At 42.0% G+C, this 23,266-nt stretch overlaps 2 protein-coding genes across 4 annotated transcripts in view; one reads left to right on the forward strand and one right to left on the reverse strand.

Annotated features, from left to right (window-relative positions):
* Positions 1–14,105, forward strand: part of VAT1L (vesicle amine transport 1 like) — a 55,601-nt gene extending 41,496 nt beyond the window's left edge. Inside the window, exons 8-9 of the mRNA XM_086848138.1 lie at positions 9,340–9,423; positions 11,268–14,105. Coding sequence (XP_086704264.1) covers positions 9,340–9,423; positions 11,268–11,366 — 183 coding nt within the window. The 3' untranslated portion in view covers positions 11,367–14,105. The remainder of the gene's footprint in view (positions 1–9,339; positions 9,424–11,267) is intronic.
* The window catches only part of TDRD12 (tudor domain containing 12), a 70,628-nt gene that overhangs the window by 6,523 nt on the left and 40,839 nt on the right, over positions 1–23,266 (reverse strand). The window lies entirely within an intron of this gene.

Consider the following 23,266-nt stretch of genomic DNA (forward strand, 5'->3'; position numbering starts at 1 on the left):
AATAAGTGATACTGAGAAAAGATGTGCCAGTTTAAATCAAAATGAGAGTCCATTCTGCTCTATGCAGGTTCTGAGATAGTGCAGTCTCACAGAAATGTCCATTCTATAGCACTTTGCTGCAACCAAAAGTTTGTCTTTAGCTGTCAGCACTGAATGTCCCTGAGCTGTCCCAACCTGCTGGAATTCCCTGTGTTGATGGATCAAATTTCAGGCTCTTCTCCTCTTTTGTCATGTAGAAAAGCTCCCACCAAACTGATGATCTAGGCACTGCTCTTTAGTATTTCTAAATATTTAATTTGCTGTTGATTTTGCCTTTTTTTCTGCTTTATCCCTGTTGACTCTGTAAGCAAAGGCTGGCAAGATTTGGCTCAGTTATTCTGTAATTACAAGGCTTTAAATCTCTTTTTCTTTGAATTTTACTGAGACAAAACAAACACTCATTGACGTCAGCAGGAGCTTGTAGGAATAAGGAAGGAGAGAAAGCAGCACAGTTCTGCAGCTGTAGCTCTCCATCCAGAAGATGTATCACTTAATAGGTATCTTCAGCAGCCAAGGGAGGATTCTCAGTTTGCCTGTAGCATCAGTTTTTATTCCTTTGACATTTTTCTCTTCTTGGGTCTGGTTTTAGTCTTGCTGCCATGGCAACATACAGAGAGGCTAAAAGGTACTCCAGAGAAAAGGTCTCTCCTTGCTGAAGGGAGCAGAGGCCATTGCTGCTGTTTGCAACTGCAAATAGCAGTGCAGGGATGAAAGGGATATATAAGAAGTATTTTCTGTTTGCACATGTGCAGGCAAAACCATTTGTGCAAAAGTTCACTGTGACAGGGCATAAACAGTGGTGTTGGATAAAATAATTTCTGCTTTCAGATGGCTTCTAGCAGGACAGGACACAACATGATGTGACATGACATGGAAACAGATTTCATGATCCAGGTTTTTCCTGTAGGAAAAATACTCTAATCAGCTCAAAATCATTGCTAGTGATACTAAATTTTTACATTTTGATTGTACCCATGTTTTCTCCATGCCCACGTAGGCGTTTATGAAAATTGGGCCCCACATACCCCGAGTTTGATGTGTCTTCTTACATATGCTCAGTGCTCAATTTCTGCATCTTAAGAGCTGGCTGCATTCACCACAGGCAGGAATAGAGCCTATTCAAAATCCTGTAAATATTATGCTGCTTTTCCATCTGTCATATGCAAGCTGCTGAATACCCTCAGCCTCCAGAACAGAGAGTCTGGGAGGTCTCTTCAGAATTAATGGAGTAGGTGAGACAGGAGAATCCAGGCCGGTTGCAGATGTGGGTTTGCCAGCCTCTCACATACCCAGCTCCCACACAAACAGGTAATTGAAGGATTTTGTCACAGCAGATAAGGCAATTTAACACTAAAAGCAGTTTTCTGCTGGCTATTCTGCTACGCATAAGTGCAGGTGAAATATTCCTATCACGAATGCAGATCATTCCCAGGGAAGTGTGCTGTGCTGAATACAGGTTATTCCATTGCTCTCAAGGGAAATAATCCCTTACAGCAAAGGATGGTTTTGTCCAAATAACTGTTGTCTGGTAGGATAATTGTCACTAATCATGCAAAAAACAGGTTTTCTACAAAAGCTTGTATAGAAGGTGGCCTAATAAAAGTAAGTACGGCAAACTCACTTAAAAAAATAAAAACAAAAAAGCTTTGGAAAAAACCAGCATGTTTCCCACTGAAATATTACCCCCCAACATCACATTGTATAAACACAAGAGAGACATTTCAAGATTATCAAGGAGAAAATACACCAGCAGAACAACAGGACTGGATGTTGACAGATGTTTCTTTTGGGAGCAGAAGGACAGTCCTTAGCAGAGGAGCCAGTGGCTGCTGGCCACGTGTGTGTCCTGGCCCTTCACTGAGCCCAGTGAATCCTGCAGAGGAGATTCACCTGTGTCCTGACACCCTGGCAGGGTCTGCAGGGAGTAGGACACCACAGATGCTCTCAGAGCTTCCAGCAAGTTCAGGAACTGCTATCCTTGGTTCCTTGAGTTTCTTCCCTTTCTTCCACACACTACATCTCAACAGACATAATCCAGAAGACAGACTATGTGGTTTTTCTTTGTAGCGAGTGCGGTGTTAGTTTTAAAAGCTGTATATACCAAAAACATGAAATAAAACTCTTCTCCTGGTCTGAGAAGAGCATCTGCAGTTAGAATGCAGTTCACAATCTATTTTAAAGACAGCATAGCTTTGTAATAGAACACAGTGGTGAGCCTGATAAAAATTATCTTGCTCTATAGCACTAATGAAAGCTATAGTATTAAAGCTTTGATTATGTGGGATCTCAGCTAGAATCTACTGCAGTATGCATCTTTTTTCTTCATTACTGTCTAGAAATAATGCTTAAATAATTATTCTTGATATTATTGTATGTAATTCTCATGGAGGTAGCTCTGGGCTCATGGGAATAGTGCCAGTTATGCGCCGTAACAAAACAGTCAGCCCTAGAATGAAAAATGGGCATGTTTTTAATTCAGATTATTTTTTCATAAATGTGAAGGAGATTTGGATCATTACCTGTGACACTTGGGTTGCCAAAGTAACCTTGACTAGCCAGCTGATGTTTGCACAGCGCATGGCACTGTCACCATGGAGACCCTGTCCATGTGATTTTGCAGGCATGATGCAGTTGCAGGCATCTCAGAGAAGAATTAATTGTTGGTGAGCAATGCTCGTGCAGACAGCTCTGCCCTGGCAGACAGAGCCTGCAGTCAAACATGAGCTAAATTTTTCCTTTGTTTAGCTGCACAGAGAGGACCAGGGCAGGGTCTCTGGGCTGTCATAAGGAAAACACAGAGTTCTCCTGAGGGAAAGTTTATGCTCAGATTGGGAGGAGTGGTCAAAGAGTGCTGATCTGTGTAAATCCCATGCTTGAACGATAATATTCATTTACAGAACATATGTTTGAGTGATTGAAGGCTATGGAACACTGGTATTCCATTATCAGCTGAGACTTTTTTCTCCTCCCAGTACCTGCTCTCCCTCATTCATGTGCCACCTGGTGATGTCAGGGAAATTACACCAGCAGAGCAGACTGAAATCTGTCTGGATATACAGGATATTCAAAATTCTTCTCCAGAAGTAGCTGTCATGCTGTGCTTTCCATTCTGACCTCTGAAGAACCTCACAACGGGACTGTGAAGTGGATTTTGGATCTGTTTAGCACAATACCATATCAGAGACCAAACAAACCTTTTGATAAGAGATACGGTTCTGTTTCTGATGGTTAAGCAGGCTAAAGGGTGCTCCCTCCTTCCTCCCCATATTCTTTGGAGAAGCCAGCCAGCCTTAAGACAAAGCAATTTTGCTGTGGTGAACTGCTTTGTTCCACCTCTTTTACTTAATTATGAATGGTCTGGATGACGTCGGATGGTTAAAAGGTGCTGTTGCTATTTCTGGGTGCTGCAGCTGTGATGAGCAGGCAGCAGTAGGAGCAGATGGGGATTCTGCAGACATGTCATACACCCCTCAAGGAGACACAGTCCAGGCTTCAGAAGCTGCCTGAGCCAGGATGTGAATGGATGAGCCAGTAAGTGCAGGAGAATGGTGTAAGTGGGTTTGGGGCATGCAGTGACATCTGGGGAACTGCTGTAAAGAATCACTGGAGATGTCTGTGCTGGACACTCTCTAATGTGGAAGAAAACCACACAAAAAAAGTCACATGGATGTTTAAAAATAATACTGGGCAGAAGTGACTTAGGTTGGTGGCCAGATGCAGGGAGTAAATATTGCTCCTTTTGTCTTTGCTTTTGGTCTGAAGAATCAGCTGAAGGATTAAAGAGGGGGGAGTAGCTGGAAAAGTAGGGCTTTGGGGTGATGTGCGCAGCACAGCTTAAAATTTATGAAGGGATTATTTCATGGCTAGAGGGGAGCAGTCATGACACGCTTGAAAGGCCTGGACATTTCAGTGTGTAAGCAGAGGATGAAAGGTGATTCTTGGAGATGATGTATAAAAATAAACAGTGATCTTGAACCAAAAGGTGTGGAACTAATGAGAGGGAAAACTGCAGTTGTAGATCATAACCTAAAGTGATGCTCTGCTTCACTGTGCCCACCTGTTGCTGAGGGATGTTTCCTTCATTTGGGTGCTGATAACCTTTTTGACAGCTCATGATGATAGTGTTAGAACTACTGGGGAGTTTTACAGATTACACTGAAATAATTGGATTAGTATCACTCCTGGTTTGGATTTAGTTTGTAATCTTGTCATAAGATTCTTTAACCTTTCATACCACAGCCTGATTTATCAAAAAGGGGAGTGAAGGATTCTTTATTGTAAGTAGAAATCCTTTCAAATACCTCAGGGAAAAACACTATCATCAGCGGGCCCCAAGAAGAGAAAGGACAAAGTCCTCTGCCACCATCCAATAGACCTGCTTTAGCTGACAGTGAGGGGGTAAGGGAGTTGTCTGCATAAATGGAAGTGTAACCTGTGGATGTGAGTTTGTGCAACAGACTGCATCCATCCTCATGCAGCTGAAGAGTATCCACTCTTCTCTTGCACCAGCACCTTTCAATGTTTGGCTTTTTTTTCCCTGAAGTAAATGTAGAACTCCACTAAAAAAACCAAATCAATAAAATTAATCACATTACTGAGCTTCATGTAGGACGATGAAAACACTGTGCTGTGACATTTCCATTAGGAAGCTTTTCCATGGCATGTCACCTTCATTGTTTTTCCCTCCTAAACTCCACATTACTGATGTGGGCCTGAAACCCCCAGTGTGCTATGGGAGGGGTTTCATGATCCAGCTTCCCAGCCTCTTTTGTTTTACTCCTGAGACCGGTTCCTTGTAAGAACCAAATACAGAAATGGATCATTATGTTTAAAATAATATCTGAAGGCTTGAAAATAGCATCCATTTCTTAGGTAGGCTGCATTTCTCTTTCACACTGTGAAATGGTACAACAGATAATTAGTAATACATTTTCCATTTAAATTTCCCTGTATTTAGAAAGGAGTAGACTTTTCTTGCTATGTTCTAACAGCAAAATGAAGTTCCAGAGCCAACTGAATGTCAGCAAGAATTTATGAATACATCAGTTGAGATTACTGTTGGCTCTTGATTTTGAATGCAAGCAGCCAACAATTTAGTTTGGTGGTAAAATGGGTAAGTGGAGGCTTGAGTATAGCAATACAAAAGTTGGAGCATAATTGTTTGTTTCAGACATCTATTCTTCATAGAGGATCAGACTTGCCCCCAGGAAAGTGTCTCTATTCAGGAATTTTCCAAAGGAAAAGGAACCAGGACAGCAGAGGTGGAGACCTGAAATGAAAGACTTAAGATGAAAAGCCAGACAAGAAATCTGTCCCAGTTATTAATTCCACCTGGGGAAAGCATAAACAAACTAAAAACAAACATGAAAAATCTGAGGAGAACATAGGGGGGAAAAGGAGAATTGAGGCAGGTGTACAATATATATTTCAGGGGGAAAAAGAATTTTAGTTGATTTTAAATGGGCTGTTTTTACACCCTGACACAGAAGCTGTGGAAAAGCAGTGTAACTAGAAGCTTGCTGCAAATATCCAGAAACAATACCAGCATGTTATATTAGTTGTTCTGTTTGGAATACACCTTGGTTTTCATTGTTTTAGCATTGCAGATACTGTTTGAGTAAAAACTGTGTAGTGCCTTCTATTTTTAATTTCAATAGGAAAATCCTTTGTCTGGTCTGAGTGGTTACACATAATAACATGCTTAATTTGGAGCTTTTTTAACCTACATTTCTCAAAGAGAAGTGCACTGCAAATTAGTCAGGAGTGATGACAGACTTCATTAAACTTCTCTAAGTCATTTGTGGATATATTGTGATTCCTGAAGGCTGGTTTCTTGTTATAGTAGTGCTTCACTATCTGTTATTATTAATACTTTACTATGTAGAAGGAAGAAACTGAGATAATTATTATTCTCTTTTTTCTATGCAAGCTTGTATTTTACTTTAAAGGAAAATTGCTATCAGTTCACTAAAGACAGAATAACTACACTAAAATCATACCACGTTCCCACTGCATACACAGGTGCTATGTTCAGTAGTGGAAAATAGTTTATGACTGTAGAGGATTCACTTTTGCTTTTAATGAAACAAAAACTTCGCAAATCATTAACTAAAGAGAAATTGAAATACTGAGTTTTCTTGAGAGGTACCATATCAATTCAGTGTATCATTGCTGCCAGGATCAGTGGTCCACTCATGTGCAAAGGTTCAGATTCCATAGCAGAATTTGATAGAAATTGTGTCAATCTGGGGGCTCTCAAGGCTAAAATCTGTAGTTTGGCATTAGTTCAGACACAGACCAGACCCTCTCAGGGCTGAGCCATACTGAAAGCAAACACAGGACAACAGAGTTTTGTCCTTTATTCCAGTGGAAACTCTTTGTATCAGTAAACACCCCTTTGCACTGCTTCCAATCCAAGAGCCCTCTGATGATGATACTGCATAAGAATAATTTCAATTAACACATCCACATAAACAAAAATAAAATCCATTTACTTGGCTTTGAGCTGACAAATGCAAATAACAACCAATATGGAGTAATTGGTGAAAAGGGATTTAGGGATAGAATGCTGTAAGAAGAGGGAAACTTGTGATTCTTTCTTCTGGAAGGGATGTTTATTTTGACTCAAACTTCAACCACTTCGGGGAACCTCCAGTAAATTCCAGAACTTCTACATGCCTCCCTGTACAACCAATTAAGCCTGGGTCTGTTCAGAGGAATGTACTGTCTTCATTAGGAAAGGACACCAACTCACAGAAGCTCCTCCCTCTGTGAAAGGCATAGAAAAAACTAAAAGTTCCTCTATAGTCTGTGCAGAACAACTTAACCATACTTGCACAGCAGAAAAGATTTTTAATACTCTCTGTCCCCTGTAGGAGAAGAAGGAATGGTTTTAATAGGCACCTTGGGAAACAAGTAGTTGCAGTCTTGGTTGAACAAGTGGACTGTTAGCAGCCATAAACATAAAATTACTCATTTCTAAAACAGCTCATGGTCTCTTAACTCAGACATCGTGTGCTGAATGGCATTGCACTAGGAGAGGATTGGACTGACTGGGAAGGTAAGTTGCAAATAACACTAAAAGGCACAGATGTTGTATCAGCTCTTCAAATTCTTTTCAATGTTTTTATATATTTTAATAGCTCCATCTGGATTCCATGGCCACTATTATTGTTATAAGTTTTATTGTTCCCTTGCCTCTGCCTGCTGTTTGCATTTGCAAGTTACTTACAAGTGTCTTGGAAACAATTCCTGAACCTTTCTCCAGGGGCTTAAATTTGATATTGTGTATGGGAAAAAAACAGGGAAATCACATTTTCTCAAATTTGCCTTGCTAAATATGATATGGTACAAATTAAAATAAATGTTGCATGTCCTGCTTTCCACATGATGTTCTGGTTATAAATTTCAGTGGACGGGCAAGTGTGTTTGCTGATTTCTCCAATTCTGCTATTTATGCTGTGCTGTAACCTCCTAAATCTTGATTTGGGTAGTAACAGACATAAAAAGTTATATAGCTGCTGCTTCTCCAGCATCATGGTTGAGTATTTTAAAGGAATGTTATCCATAGTGGAGAACTAGTCTGACAGGACAGTTGAGTGTTGTTTATGCTCTAAGGTAGCTTCATAAAAGGTATTGTGATTTTGCGGGCTACACTTAGAGGTCAGCCTGCTATCCAGTGGGATTCCTAAGATTGTGTTTTCTGAGGTGAATTTATGATAATGCTCTAAATTAGAAAGCTATTGCATTTGCAATGCAATTTTTCTTTTGTTCTAATAGAATTTTTCTTAAGTCTGGTGTTTAATAATTGAGGGAGCACCTCTGTAAAATTCCAGGATTACTGAGTTCACCGCAGTCAGCTTCCCAAGTAAGGCCGACAGATGGGAAAGACATTTTGTGCTGTGCCCAGCATCCATTAAATTTAATTGGAAGTTGAGTGCTGTATAATCTTTAAAAATCACATACCTCCTTCTGTATTAGACATTCAGGGAATATTCTGGGGACATGGACCCCAATTCCAGCTTTTAAATGTATCATGGGACCCATCAGGTCCCAACTCAGCATTTTCTTTCAAACGTATATGCCATTATTCTTAAAATATTCAATAGAACTATGTCACAGGTGCTAAATCCTATTCACATAAAACTCATTTTTGTCTCCACCAGCCCTGTTATGCTGGCAAAGAGCAGTGTGATGAGGATATGGAACAGCCTTTATGGGCACATTTTCAGTTCCTGAAGTTTCCCACTGTGAAAGTGAGGAAACTCTTGACATCTTCCAATTTTTAGTGATTTATAGAACCATAGATTGGAAGAGACCTTAAAGCTCATCTCATTCCAGCCCCTTGCCATGTGCAGGGACACATTCCACTATCCCAGGGTGCTCCAAACCCCATCCAGCCTGCCTTTGGACACTGCCAGGGATGGGGCAGCCACAGCTGCTCTGGGTACCCTGTGCCAGTGACTCAACAGTGGTCTGTATGCTGCACATTAAATATTCAGTGCAATACACTCACACACAAATTCAATTTATCAACAATGAGCTCTCCTGAGTTGTGAAACTTCATACATCAAAATAAGCTTCTCTCCAGTGCACTTGTAAGAAGAGGTTCTTGTGCCTTGCTCACATGCACTAATTGCAGCCAGCTGTTAAACAGATGGTCTTGGTGATATCAGTAGGACACCAGTTACTTAACTTTTCTTTTTTTTTTTTAAGTGGGAAAAAAAATGAGGAAAAGAAGGGAAAAAAATGTTTGCTTAGGCAGCAAGACCCACAGTATTACATCAATCCCATCCATAGCCTGGCCACGGCATTTCCTCTGTGGTAACCCATAAGAAATTGAAAAATATCATAGGTCAATTAGAAAAATGTTTCATACTTTCAGTGAAAGTAGGATGTCTTGATAAATATTCTGCAAAGACAAAATGCAATGAACAACCTTTGAGGATTACCTCTCTGAGCCTGTGCTTCTCCCTGCACCTCAGCTATCCATCACTTTGGTTCTGCATTAACCTTGTGGATGAGTTATGCTATATATGATACATATATATATATATACACACACATATATATATGTATGTGACTGTCCCCAGGACTCACATCCCATATTGCCAAACACAATTCAAAAGCCAGGCCTTACAAATTCACTAAAAATTGTTTAACTCTCATTCTTTTCTCAAGCAGCTTTTTGAGTGACCTTGCACATAGCGTGCCTTAAATGTTTGGTTGGTTTTGGAAGGGAGGGACTCAGGATTCTCCTAGAGTGTGACTGAAAATTATCAGTAGTGATCTTTCTTTCAGGTGAAGGAGGCCATGCAGAGAATCCATGACCGAGGAAATATAGGAAAACTCATTCTGGATGTGGAGAAAGCGCCCACTCCCCTGGTGAGTGTAGTGCAAAGCATTTAGTACAGCCTGGCACTGACTTCTGGACACATGTCCCTTGTAATGTTTTTTTTGACACTGATTTCTTCTAAATCCATAACACTCAAATACTACCAGTAACCATAATTTCTGTATTTAACCCAAGTGAAATGCACTTCCTGAAGTGCCAGCAGTTACTTCTCTATACTGGATGACTGTCTGCTTCTCCAAAAATGTGCCAGCAAGAGTTGAACTGGGGTAAAACTGCCACTGTCTTGCTTGCCCTTGTGATGGAAAACATATAGACTTTTCTCAAACTTCACAATTCCTGTATTAATAAGTGGATTGAACAGGAAAACCCCCAATCGATATTGCTTCGGTGTGCAAACATAAAAGTGCTTTCTTATTCCCATACTAAAGTTAGAGTATACTTTTGGTAGGAATGTAGTTCACAGGTTTTTGTCATATATGAACATGTAAATATTTCTAGAAGGAAGGAAGGAAGTAGTGATTTAGGAAGGAAGATACTGGTCCATTAGATTTGGAACACTTAGGATGGTCCAGAAACCTTTCAGAGAGCAGTGGTAAATGAAAACCAGGTTCACTCCTGAGCATTCACTGATGGTGTAGGAAAGAGCAGTAAAGAAGGTAATGCAAACCTGACTTTAAATCAATACTGATGTATGAAGTTTGCTTTCAGACCTGAGAGACCTCCCATTCAAAAGAAAAGAAAAGAACCTGGACTTACAGTTAAACTCTTACTCACTCTAAAACTGCTCCCAGATCTCATACAAACTCTCTGCAAGGAAAAGGAAGGCTATGGGGACCTCACATGTGGAACAATGCACTTCCATGAAAGGGTGTTAACTCAAAAATATGGGTAACTTCACAGGAATGTTTTTCTGCATTAAAATCGGGTTGTGTTTGAGATTTTTATTAGCAGAGGCTAATAATCAAACAGGGATGGAGCATCATTGCATTTCTCTTTAAAAAGTAAATGGGTCCCTTGCTTACTTGTTTTGAAGTAGTTATAACCTAATACAAGAATCTTCTTGTGTCCTAAGAGAGGTAACATGGGTGTAAGACAGAATCCAGTCACACTAATGTGTGCTGTTAGACACTACCCCCATCCAGTGAGGCAGACTCTTGTGCCTCCACAGACCTGTCACACTGACAGGGTGAAGTGCTGGAGGGTCCTGCACCTTTACACAGCTTGTCATAAATATTTCCACGTGAAAAAATAACACAGTGTACTCCTTTAATGCTGTTCTGAGCTACAGATTCGTGCAATTGCCTGCTGCCTGTGCAGGCATCTTCAGTAAAATATGAAAATGCAGTTTCTTCCCACTCCTGTATGATCTGGGATCTGCACTCTGTCATGGGTGTATCCTGCCAGCATCTACATATCCACTCCTCTATAAAGTTTCATTGGGTTTTTAATATATAAAAGAAAGGAAATTGCCCCCCGGGTTTTCACACCATGTCTCAGATGGGGCCATCCATTAGCCTGTTCCTGAAAGAGGTCCCACATTCTGTAAACTTCCTACACAGCTGTGTTTCCTGTCCAAGACCCTTACTATTGGTTTACTACAAGTGCACGGAGCAGAGTCCTCACGTGCAGCTGTCATACAAACAGCTTTTTGCTAGGAAATAGAGCTGTGAGCCATGGGGGAGCAGCTTGCAGGTTTAGCTGGAAGTGGTGTGGAGCCAGCAGAGGCTTTGCACAGACAGAATGTTTATTTTCATTTCATATTTCATTTCTTCTTGGGTTTCCAAAGTCACTGTATCAAATGAATCAAGCTGAAATAAGGAGGAATCAAAGGGTGGGAAAGGTGCTCTGATGTCCTTGGTTTTTCATGGTGCAGATGGCCAACGACAGCACGGAGACGAGCGAGGCTGGAGAGGAGGAGGAGGACCACGAAGGGGACAACGAGAACAAGGAGCGCATGCCCTTCATCCAGTAGCAGCCAGAGGCGGCGGAGGCAGGAAGAGTTGTGAGGGAGAAGGGAACAAGACTGGGAAATCTCTTCTGTGCATCAGTGAACAAATGCTGTAGTACAGTGTGTGTTGTATTTGTTTGCAGTCAGCTGAGCTATGAGCTGTTGATCATTGTTGTTTTGAACTCAAGTGCCATTCTCATCCAGTGCAGTATTATGACATTTCTGTGTAATGCCCGGTTTCCCTGTAGGAGTCCCACGGATTTTTCTGTTCTTGTTTGAAAGCCTTCTTATCTTACTGTGTAATTTTAGATGGGCATCTTTCTCATGCAAATTCCAACATCTTGCATAAAGTTATTGGGGAGGTTTGGGCTTTTTTTGCAAGTTGGAAACAGTAAAAAAAAAACATCCCCACTTGCTGTCTGAAAGATTCTAGTTACTGAAGGGATAATTTTATATTTCTGGATTTTCAGTATTAAAATAGTTTTCCTTTAAGGAACCACAAATAAAAGTTGCAATGAAGATTACGTTTTCTTTTCCTCAGTCATACTTCATCATTTCACAAGCAATCCTGTGTTTATTTTCAAAAGTACCTTATCCAGAATCATGGAATCTGAAATTTTGCACAAAATCATTGAGAGGCTTTGATCAGCATCTTCTGGTAAGGACACATTGACTTACATGTCAAATTCGAACCAGTTTTAAATTTCATTTTTAAATTGCATTGGTAAGGATCACTTATCAGGTTGTGGGAAAAAAATTGGTGACGGAGTTTATTGGTCTGAAATCGCTAATATGTGGTCAACTGTCAGGCTGGAGCTGAACTCCTGCAGAAGTTAACCCTGTAAAAAATGAGGTTTAGGCCTTAATCCTACCACAAATCATGTACAGGGATAACTTCCATCTAGGTGAATTGTTCTATCAAAAGCTCTGCTCCATATGTACAGTTACCTTTATAATTATTTACAGGATCAAGTATTCAAAGACCAGCTAGTCTTATCTACCTCCCACTAGTGGAAACTATATCTAAACATTAAAAAGTATTTTTTCCACGTCCTTCACCTATCCAAGCAGCAGCTACTCAGGTCCTCAACTGTCTTGTTAAAACAGTTATTTTAAAATTACTGTGATCACATACAGTAGAAATGCTGAAGGACTGGCAGAGACCTTGCATACTGCCTACAGCTCAAATTAAAACTCCTTTTTTCAAAAGGAAGTATTTACCCAGACATGACTAAATGTTCAACTAAATCTACAAGTAGCATGTTATGATAGAAGTTAAAAATTGATAAACATGAAAAGTGGGGGCTTCTCAAGCTTTTCTCAGTGTGAGAGGACTTCTGGGTCTGGATGACTTTTATGTGTGGTTTTAGAAGATTCTCATTAAGTTTTTTCTGTTTGTATGGTTTTGCTGCCTGAGTATTAATGTCCATCTCTTCACACTGTACTCATGAAGTCGCTGTCAGGTAATTGTGCAGATGGTTCATTCTGAAGGAGTTCCCCTTGGGTTGAACAAATTCAAAAATAACAGCAAGAAATAACTGTGGAGAAAAAAGCCAAAAAGCTTTTGAGCTGTTGATCCAACCAGAACTTCATTTTTCACTTCATTATAGTTGAGTTCATTTTCCAGCTGGACTTGCCTATGCTTGCAGTGCCATTTCGGGTTCAAACAGGGACTTTATCCACAGGAGAAAATATGTATTCAGTGAGAGTTTTCCATTTATTGGGCTTGCCAGTTGGACTTTTAAGAAGGACCATTAGGTTTTCGTGACTCATCAGCTGACAGCAGTAGGAAACATGCCCAATTTTGTTTTGCAGCTAGTGTAATGATGTTGTCCTGCAACAGACCTTAACATAACTAGGAATTTTGATTTGATGCCAAAGTGAGCAATATTGCTGGTGACCTTCGAGCTGGCAGTAAGTGGCATTCTCAAGGCCTTAAATTAGTAGGGCAAGCAGAATAGCAAACCCATTCTTCTGTTCTAAACCACAGTCTGGTGGGCTCTGCTTCTAAATTACCCTGCAAGACAAATATGGGTGATCTTGGTCATGGCCATAGACACCACAGGGACAACAATCACATAATTTTGGCTAGTTCTTTCTGGTTTTGTTAGCAAGGCAAAAAGTACTTCTCATCCTAATTCATACCAATTTTAGGGCCATTTTCTGATCAGCAGAATATCAGGTAATTGCAGTGAGTACAAAGGAATGCTTCTGGAAGTGCCTGAGTGCAACACAGCTGAGTGTGACCATCAGGAAGCTGAACTCTGCTCTGTGTTTTACTGGGATCGATATAGCATTACTCTATCAATACAGAGGCTGCTGCTGGAATGAATGGAAGTTTTTCAGGCATTCTGGAAGCAGGATGTGTGCTAGCAGAATTTGGCCCACAAGCCCGAAGTACCTTTCAGGAGACCACAAGCAGTAGTATCACACTGGCAGGGGTGCAGGCCGTGCTGTTCAAACTGGTGAAGCCAAGGCTTGTCACTGACCAAGTCTTACTGTAGCAGAAATGAAGGGTTGTGTTTACTACTGACAGTGTTGTTTAATCAACTCTGAGACAATTGGATAGTTTCTTCAAGTGAAACAAATTATTTCTCAATTTGCCTTAAAGGAACTGTGAAAGCTTCTTTAACTTAAGCCTGATTGAAGTGTACTGAAACACTGTTTAATTGTATTTGTTGCTTTAGAGCTTTTGTTATATTGTGCCTACAAAGCAAATTATGTTTACACAAAAATATAAATAAAATGTTGAGCATAGCATTATCCTTGGCCTCTATGTTTTATTCTAGTATTACGGTCACTTTAGGGAACTGACTTGGAACTGCTTAAGAGGAAGATGTGAGGTCTTATTTTCCATTTTGGTCACTGTGGGATATACAATTAATTTGACTATTACAGAGTAAATCAAGGATATTAAAAGTGCTGTGTGCTGCTTTGCAGAACAATGTAGATATAAAAATTTGAATGTCACAGTCTAAGAAATTCAAAACATTATATAAACACCTTCTACTAAGTGTTTAGGGAAGTGTATTTTTATACAAAGAGAAACTAGGACTTATCCTTCCACACAAGTTATCCTCAGAGAGACAGGTCCTTTCAAAAGTCAGAATTCCCTAATGGAATAACCTTAAAATAGAATCCAAAGGCCGTTATCACCGATTAGCTTGTAGAAAGCAGGAGGACATGACCAAGTTTTGAATCTCACTCTCCTGGGCCTTGGTTTTAAAGCCAGGGCTCCATGTCTTTGGAAGAACTGGTGATGGTTATCAAGCCCTACAGACATCTCCAGCCTGTACTTGAGTACATGGCTTTAAAGGCCTCCCTACATGAGGGAAAGAAGTGAATGAACTTCAGTTTAATATCTAAACAAAGAGGGAGTGTTGGCTTTGGTTCATTTTAGTCACACAGGACACATTCCAAAGCCTGAGATGTCCCTGGAAAATCTCACTTCAGTAGTTACCAAACCTGCTCTATAATCTCAAAGCTCATAGGAGCAGTGCTGAGTGTGAAGAGTAAATTTCTGCCCTCTGTTTTTAAGCTTTAATAAGCAAGTAATGATCAGTGCATCTGTAATCACGGGGTCAGGATGAGGCTGAAAGCAAACAGCCATAGCCTTTTGCAAATTCTCTGTGATTACCACTAAAGCTCTTCCTCTACCACCTTTCCCACTGGGCCATCTGCAGTGCCCTGTCACACACTCCACCACAGAGCAGGATGTGGCAGGTTGCCTTTGTGCAGCATCTACATGAAATGCAAAAATCCACCTTGGATCCTCAGTACCCCTGGTTCTCACCCCATCCTCCATTTTGTGCTTCCCCTCTCATTTTCTGGCAGCTGATTGGGTTTGTCAGGAAAGATTCTCCTAGTTTGGGCACAATTGCCAGCACAGTCCCCAGCTCTGGGAGAACTGTGAAGGAGCTTCTCCCCCTGGCAGCACTGGGGTCCCTTGATGTGAGCCAGTGCTTTGTTCCACTGCAGAAAGTGCCAGGACAATCCTCACACTCTAACTGCTCTGTGCATCACAGCACCTTTCTCCCAGGAATTTGTGACAGCCAGGCAAACATGCCAGCACTCTCCTGCGAGAGCACAGGTCAGAGCAGGAGTGCTCAGCCCTGCCCTGCTGGCTGACCCTAGCCAGCATTGCTCCTGTGTTTGCCTGGCCTGGCTCTGTCAGCTCCCCATCAGCCCTATGCAGGAGCTGGAAGACTCTGGGAGAACACTGCAGGTGAGGAAGAGTTAGAGGATGAATGTAGCAGGGGAAATGAATTGTGTATCTGCACAAAAGCAACAAGAGAGAAGGATTTGAAGCATTTGAAGCATGTTTTCTGTTGATGCATGTGTGGGCTTGTAGAAGGTCCCAATCTTTCTCTGAAGGGGTTCCACAGTCCCTGCAATACTCAATCATCATGGCTGTTCTCTGGTTGCACTTCAGGAAAATTACTTTTTTACCTTCTGAAGAGGATGGGTTACATCCACTTTCATCCACCACAGAGAGTGGAAGAGAAACTCCAGGTGGACTTCACACACGTAGATTAACCCTTCACATATGGAAACTTTTCTCAGTTATGGGAACTGCAGGCATTTTGGGTAAGATGAGGAAGAAAAGGGAAGGAGCAAGCATTGACAGCCCTCATAGTGATTGTCCTGTCTCTTAAAAACACCTACACCTGCCATCACGTAAGATCAGCTTTCATTTAGGAAAGAACAGCCTGCACAGTTGGTAAAAGCTTTAAAACTGTCTCAAATGAAGCATAAAAAATCAAAGGAAGACTCTTTCAGCTTCTGAAGCCTCATGATGTTTAAAGCTTGATACAGATACCACCCTTCAAATTGGGCAGCCAGGGATTAAATGGGATTCAATTAAGAGATGCCACTGACACTTGTTAGTTTAGGACCATCAGCTCTCAGATACTGAAAAGGGGATGAGGTCTGTGACTAAGGGAGGGCTGCAGTTCTTTGTTTCTTTTCCTTCAAAGATTAGCAAGGCTTTGATCTGTCTGGAAGAGTTGTTTTTTTCCTTGCACAGTGACCAGGCTGAGATGTTAAAATTAGCCAAAAAGAAAAGTACTGAAGGAAAACTTGTTTTACTGTGAATGCTGAGGGGATGGGGAGTAGAAGGTGAGCATTTCTATGGGCAGGTTTGCTCTTAGAACCCCAGGGGTGAAGCACCTGGGCCTCTCATGCCCACAGCTCCTGCAATCTGCCCCTCCTGCCCAGCCCAGGTGCTCTGCCAGTCCTGCTCCATCAGCCTCCAGCTCCCTGCTGGAAGTACCTCTGCCTTTGCCTCTGCCAGAGCTGGAAATGTGCTACGTTCTGCCAGACATTGGCTGTCTCTGCCAAACATCATCTCCCTGACAAGCTGCAGGTTGCAGTACAAATCCTGTTGTGCGTGCCTGCTGGGTAATCTGTGTAAATGTGTTTCCTCCATGGAGAGCTGGGGCTCACTGTGCCGTGCAGCAGGACGTGATGCAGCATCTTCCTGCCCTGGAAGAACACAGTGAGATAGCAGAGATGCTGGATGCATTATCTGTGATAAGGATTTCTCTCCTTGGGCCATCCAGGTGATAAGCTAATAACCAAACACTTGTAAAGGCTGCTGTGCCAGGTTTGCTGGGCAGTGACTGGTGTGGCTTCTGTTGTGACAGGCATTCTGTGGCCTGGAGCCCTGTTAGATCAGCGATGTTTTCCAGAGGCTTCTAGGAGAAAACATTTCTTCTGTTGCTAACACAGAAGAGAGATGATGATGATAAGTGTTTTTCTAAGTCAATTTGATTTGGCAGATTATTTTTCTCTTTGCTCAGCTGCTGCTTTTTTTCCTCCTAGTGTCTGCATTTTACATTAGAAATATTTTCCCACTGAAAAAAAAAACCAAAACAAGTCTCCTGTAACTTGCCATGTATCTCTTTGCATTGAATTTCTGAACTGTTTCTGCTGTAGAAAGGAAAATTTAAATTATTTGTCCAATGCCATAATACTGCCTAATAGTGCCACATTTGATTAAAGGACTTACGGATCTTTGGAATTTAATTCTCCATTTACCAAAGGAATCCTAATTAACAGCAGCTGAGCTGAAAGCTTTGCCTGCATGGTTCACAAGCTGTGTCTCAAATCATACCTGCTCCAAAGCAATGGAGATGAACAGAATCATGTTCTGAATGCCCTCTGCAAGGGGCCAGTCAGGAAAGCTCCATAAAAGTATAGGGGTTTGAGAGACAGTAATCTAAATTTCCCTTGCTTTCCCATCAGATAACTCAGAGCACAAACCAACACTGAATGTGGCCATTGAAAGAATGTCCTGCTATTTTCCTGATCATTCTTTCCATGCTCATCTGAATAATTGCCTCTGGTGAGGTCATCCCAGGGAAAGGGTGACCCCCAAACGCAACAAATGCCTGGATTCAGAGGCTGCAGATCCAGCCCTTCTGGCTCATCCACCCCTCGTGAGAAGAGCTGAGTTTGCTCCATGTGAGGATCAGCTGGGAGATGGTATTGCAGAGAGGGCTGTAAAAGCAAGTGCCATCGTGCAGTCTGATTGCCAAGGGATGCTGAGCCCACAGAGCAGGGGTGGGGTTGTGCGGGGTGGCACTAGAGAGGGCAGTGCCCAGGCTCAGCACAGGGCAGGAGATTTACACAGGGAACTGTCTTCAAGGTCTCACTTGAATGATTGATCTGGAACCCCTCAGCCAAACATGCTGATGCCACTGCCTGTCCTGCACCACACTTGCTCTTGCCAGTTCTCACCTCCACACATCAAATGTCTCAATTTCAAAACGTTTTTTGCTTGCAGCACATTCCCTGAGGTTGTGGTTTAACTTAATAGAGCATACATAATATGATTCATATGAGATCTTTGATCTGTGTTTTGTTCAACATGTCAGTGGTGGATAAAGTCATTACAGCGTTCTGTTCACTAATCAACCAGCAAAACAGGAAAATAAAAGGGTAATTGTTGCAAGCTTTCTTCCTGATTTTCATTAGGTTGGCAAGCTCATCTCAAACTGGAATCTCACAGGTCTCGTCCCACTGGCTTTGACAGGGACAGCATCAAGCTGATTAATCCTCTAAATCAATCCTGTCATAGCTACAGCATTAAAAATTCAGCAAGTAATATTTATGTCCCTGTTGTAGCTTATTTGGTGGGGAAAAACCCCACAGGATTCTTTTCTAAATCCTTGCTTAACTCTCCATGTTAAAATACACATTGCTAAACACCATTATCTTTCTTGAGAATGCAGTATTGGTTTATACTGGGGTTTTTTGAGCCACTGGTGCAAGTAAATGATCTAAAATGGAAAATCCTTGCCATCAGAGGACCTGAGCTGTGGGTTTGTGCTGTGGGATGGATCAGCTGAGGATGTAACTTGTCCCTTTGGTATATATTTATTCCATGCAGGGCCCATAATCCCATTTTAGGAAACACTATTGACAAAAACAGGACAAACTCTCCCATATTCCTCAGTAAATTGCTACAACATTGAAACCCCAGCTGTACAGACATGATTGACCTGATGGGTGTCTGTCTGCAGCTGCTCTTCCAAGAGTAGAGGCATCTAAACAATGTATAATCAGCCTGATGCTTTACTGGGTAACACTGGCATGAGGCTGTACAGCAAAGGGGATCTACCCTGACCATTGAACAGGCAGAGAAGAGCCTGCTCTTTTCTCTTTCAGCTTGTTGGATAAGCAATATAAAATCAAAGCTGTTCTGATCATTCCTAGGGCACTGAAGACATCTGCTGGAAATGGGAATAAACTGCAGTAAGAATGTGCACGACTCAGTAAGAACATATCTTGAGAAGTTTATATTTACACAGCACCTAAATGGCTCAGCAAATGCTGCAATATTTTCCATTTGAACATGTTTGAATAAATAGCCTGTTCATTCCTGCTGTTCTTGTTGCCACTGAGGAAGAACATTTCGGTTTCTAAAACCTGCAATGCTGAATGCAATCTCTGAATTCTCTTCATCCCTGATGTGTGAGGTCATGCCACAGACATACGTGGACAATATGTGGCATCATGTGCTGGCACTGAGGTCCAGGTCAGGTTTCCAGCTTTAAATGGATGTAAATTGTTTGTAGCTAGGTACAGAAGACCACACAAATCTCTTTCCATCTTTACATACAAATCTTGATTACAAACTAATTTTGTACAAATCCTGTTGTATCTTCTTGAAAGAGCTTCCCAGAAAACTGCTCAGTCTATCAGGGAGTGTGGCCCTGCCTTGTGCACATCCCCAACTGGTCCATCCCACAGCATAAAGTCACAGCTCAGGGCCCCTGCCCCTGGCTGGAGGGGCTGTGGCACAGGGAGGGGACACTGGGAACACCTGGGAACTAGGCAGGGATTCTGGAGTGGGAGGTGAGGGTCACACACAGCCCAAGCACACACAGAGTGTACGTATCTTTGGCATCCCCCAGCTCTACCAGAGGAGCCTCATTTTTCAGGAAGAAGGCAAGGAGTAGGGATTTGTATCTTGCTTTTCATGACCAACAGGCACTTTCAGGTAATGTTACAGCATGAATTTCTTCAGTTCTGAAGGATGCTATGTCCAGACCCATAATCCCAGTTTATGAAATCTCCCTAGAATGCAGATGTGTGCACTCTCCCAGGTATAACTGCAGCCACCTTCTTACTGATTCCTTCAGCTTTTCTTTTAAACCTTCCAGGGTTCTCCCAAACATGTAGGGCAGGGTTTAGAATGTCCTGAAATTTCTGGAATGGACTAATCCTACTCATTCAATACTGCCAGGACCTCAGCCAGGGTCTGGCTGCACCTTAAGACTGTACAGTGACTGCATTTTATACAGACATTAACAAGCTGGCTTTGTGCTGAATAGCTTGAGCGCTATCAGCAAACAAGCTACAGAACACAGCACAGAAGACACATAAATATCTGTTTTGCTCATCTGCACTGGTGGCCTCACTCTTCTGGCTTCAGCACCCACCTCTACTGGGTTCCAGGTCCCTAAGGACAGCAGCTCACAGGGCAGGAGGATGCTGTGCTGACTTGTCTTGCTTCTTTCTGCCCACACTAGATTTCTGCAGGAAAAGGCAACTGAGACTTTAAAAAGACCTTACAGGTTTCTGTGTTGTGTTCAGTAAAATGTGAGGGGCAGCTTTTGAAAAGGTATCCAGGAGTCACAGCATATCTGTGTGGTTTCTGTGTTGTGTTCAGTAAAATGTGAGGGGCAGCTTTTGAAAAGGTATCCAAGAGTCACAGCATATCTGTGTGTGCTGGAGAGCTGGATGGGAGGGAAGTTACACCCGGGACCTTTCCCAGAGGTCACCCCTGCCAGAGACAATGCTATTTCTGCTGGGACATACTGGGCCATTAGGGAAAATAACACCTATACAGGCCAGTTTTTCTTTTCCACTCTCAGCATCCTTGTGTGAGCATTGTCCAGTTGTGTGGTTTTCACTTCCACCCCAGCACATGGGCAGGGACAAGCACAGAGCAGGAAGGTAGGGCTTGGTGCAGACATTGTCCTCCTTCTTCCCCAGCCTCCAGCAAGCCAGGGCTAATTCCCACTGCTTGAGTTTGCCTGTAGAGACAAGCAGACATCTCCCAAGTAGTTATATTTAGGTATTATTTTTCCTTCCTGACTAGGCAGTTAAAAACTCTGTTTACATTTTAAAGAATGGTGGTTTATTTGGGCCACATCCCAAGTTTCCCAAGCCTGAGGCCTGGCACAGGAGCTGATTATGCCTGTGCATGGGGACAGTGCTACTCCTGAAACTCCGTGAAGCAGGGTCAGCTGCTTGCAGATCCTGTGACTCAACTTTTGTTTGGCAAGGCAGAAAGCCTCAGCCCTTAAGCAGAACCTCCAAGTCCTTGGTGAAGTGCAGCCACCAATGGCAGACATGAGCACACTCCTGACAAGTCTGAATTTCCATCCTGGTGAGGAAAATCTGACAAACATCTACACACCCCAAAATATAATCCCTGCTCTGCCCATCCCTCCTGGCAGTGCAGAGCTGCACTGTTGGAAACCTGCTGTGAACCTGTGGATGTGCAGCTCAGGCTGTCTGGAGAGATTCACAGTGCCTAAACCAAGGCTTTGTCCAAATCCAAGTTTGTCTGGCACACGTAAAGATGAGCAGAACCTGCTGAGGTCATGTTAATGTGAGGCTGGAAAACCTCGTATTAGGGTGGCTATGATGATCAAACCTGAAATATTTAAAGGGACAAATTAAGAGTTCAGGATGTCTTCAGGTCATTTCCAGGAAGGTAAAAAGGCAGCACACATTAAAGGAGAAAAAATAGCACAACAGGTAATTTGTGTTTACAAAAGAGAAAGCGATACATTCTCACACACACATCCCAAGGGCTGAAGGAGCTGAGCTGCTGCCAAGAATTTCCAACATGGAAACTTTGCCAAGTCCACAGGAGTAGCATTTTAAAAGACCCCATTCAACTCCTCTATTTGCACCTGGAAGGCAAAGAAACTGATTTAAATTTTCCCCTAGACTCCCTTATCTTTAGAGATGCCAGAATCAGCTGATGTGTAAAAGGTCCCTTTCTTGAGAGGGATTGTGGTTTGGTCTCTGTGCACATTTCACATAACCAGCAAAACATTTATCTATAAATAAGCACCTAGTTCTTTGGGGTCCCTCCTGATCCAAAAAACAACAGGCAATGACAGGCAGAAAAACACTGTGCACCTTCTTATCTTTGCAGCTAAAGGCCTGAAGTAAAAACAATTTGGCACCTCTGTCATTCCTTTGAGATACCAGGACACCATAAGAAAGGAGCCGGGTCAGTGCAGAGTGCACTGGACAGGAAACCAAAAGAAGAGCTCAGTGGCTGTTCTTAACTTGCTTTGTGTCGATTTGGTGAATCTCTTCTGTATTCTGTACTCTCCCTGGCTTGGATCAGCTGTGTTTTCTCTGCTTTACAACCTACAATCCATATCCAGTGCCATTGCAAGAGAATGACAGGAATAAGGGGGAGATGATTTGGTCACATAGACAAGATGAAGCTATTTGTTTTAAATATGTGTGATAGATGTAAGACAAGCTTTCTGTTGCATTTTGCAAATCATTTCCCCTCCTCTCTGCTTGCTGAGACCCAGCTGTGAGATGCTTTGTCACAAAGACCCCAAAATAAGAGATACAAAAAGCACTTGAAGCTCAAAATACTGCCCTGATTCATCTTTTCAGTTTGCACACACTATTATATCTCAGGGGTTTTTTTAAGCTGATATTTACAACATAGGAATTGAAAAGCACTGGGTCTGTAGATAATAACAGCTCTGTTTGGACCTGGAAAATACCACACTGAGAAGCAGATGTATTGATCAATCAGTAACAGTCCACAGTGCCAAGGTGAGGCGTGTGCTTGGGAGAGAGGAATCACACATCTAAAAGAAGACACGAATGTCCTCATTTCAAAACCCACTGACACTCAGTGCAGGTCACTGGTGGGCAGCCTGGTTCTGCAATAAACCTGGAACCACCTTTAATTCCATCAGACAGAGCAGATCACTTGTACTCAGCAAATTTCCTTTCAAAACTCCAAATTAGCATGACAGGAAAAAACTTGAACCAATAGCAAAACCCCAAAATATCATTAGTAAGTTTCACAAAACCTCACATACCATAAGGCTAGCCCGTCTCTTTTCTAAACACAGTTTGTTTGTACTAATTTCCCCAAAATAACTTTGGTCTTGGGATATCAGCCATGATCCTGCCTCATGCCTCTAGGATTGAGATCAAATCCTTAAGAAAGACTTTGCAAGACTTTTCAAGGCCAAAGAAACCAGGCATACAGTAATTTTCCAAGCACAACATAATCCTTGACTAGGAGAGTTTGCAAAATTTACTACATGAAATTGAAACAAATAAAAATCAACCAGTGGGTCCCATTTACTCAAGACAGTCATAAAAACTGACGTATTGAAGGTGATAACCCTTTTACTAAA

This window comes from Cyanistes caeruleus, chromosome 12 (assembly GCF_971803275.1).
Source record: "Cyanistes caeruleus chromosome 12, bCyaCae1.hap1.1, whole genome shotgun sequence".
Classification (NCBI taxonomy): domain Eukaryota; kingdom Metazoa; phylum Chordata; class Aves; order Passeriformes; family Paridae; genus Cyanistes; species Cyanistes caeruleus.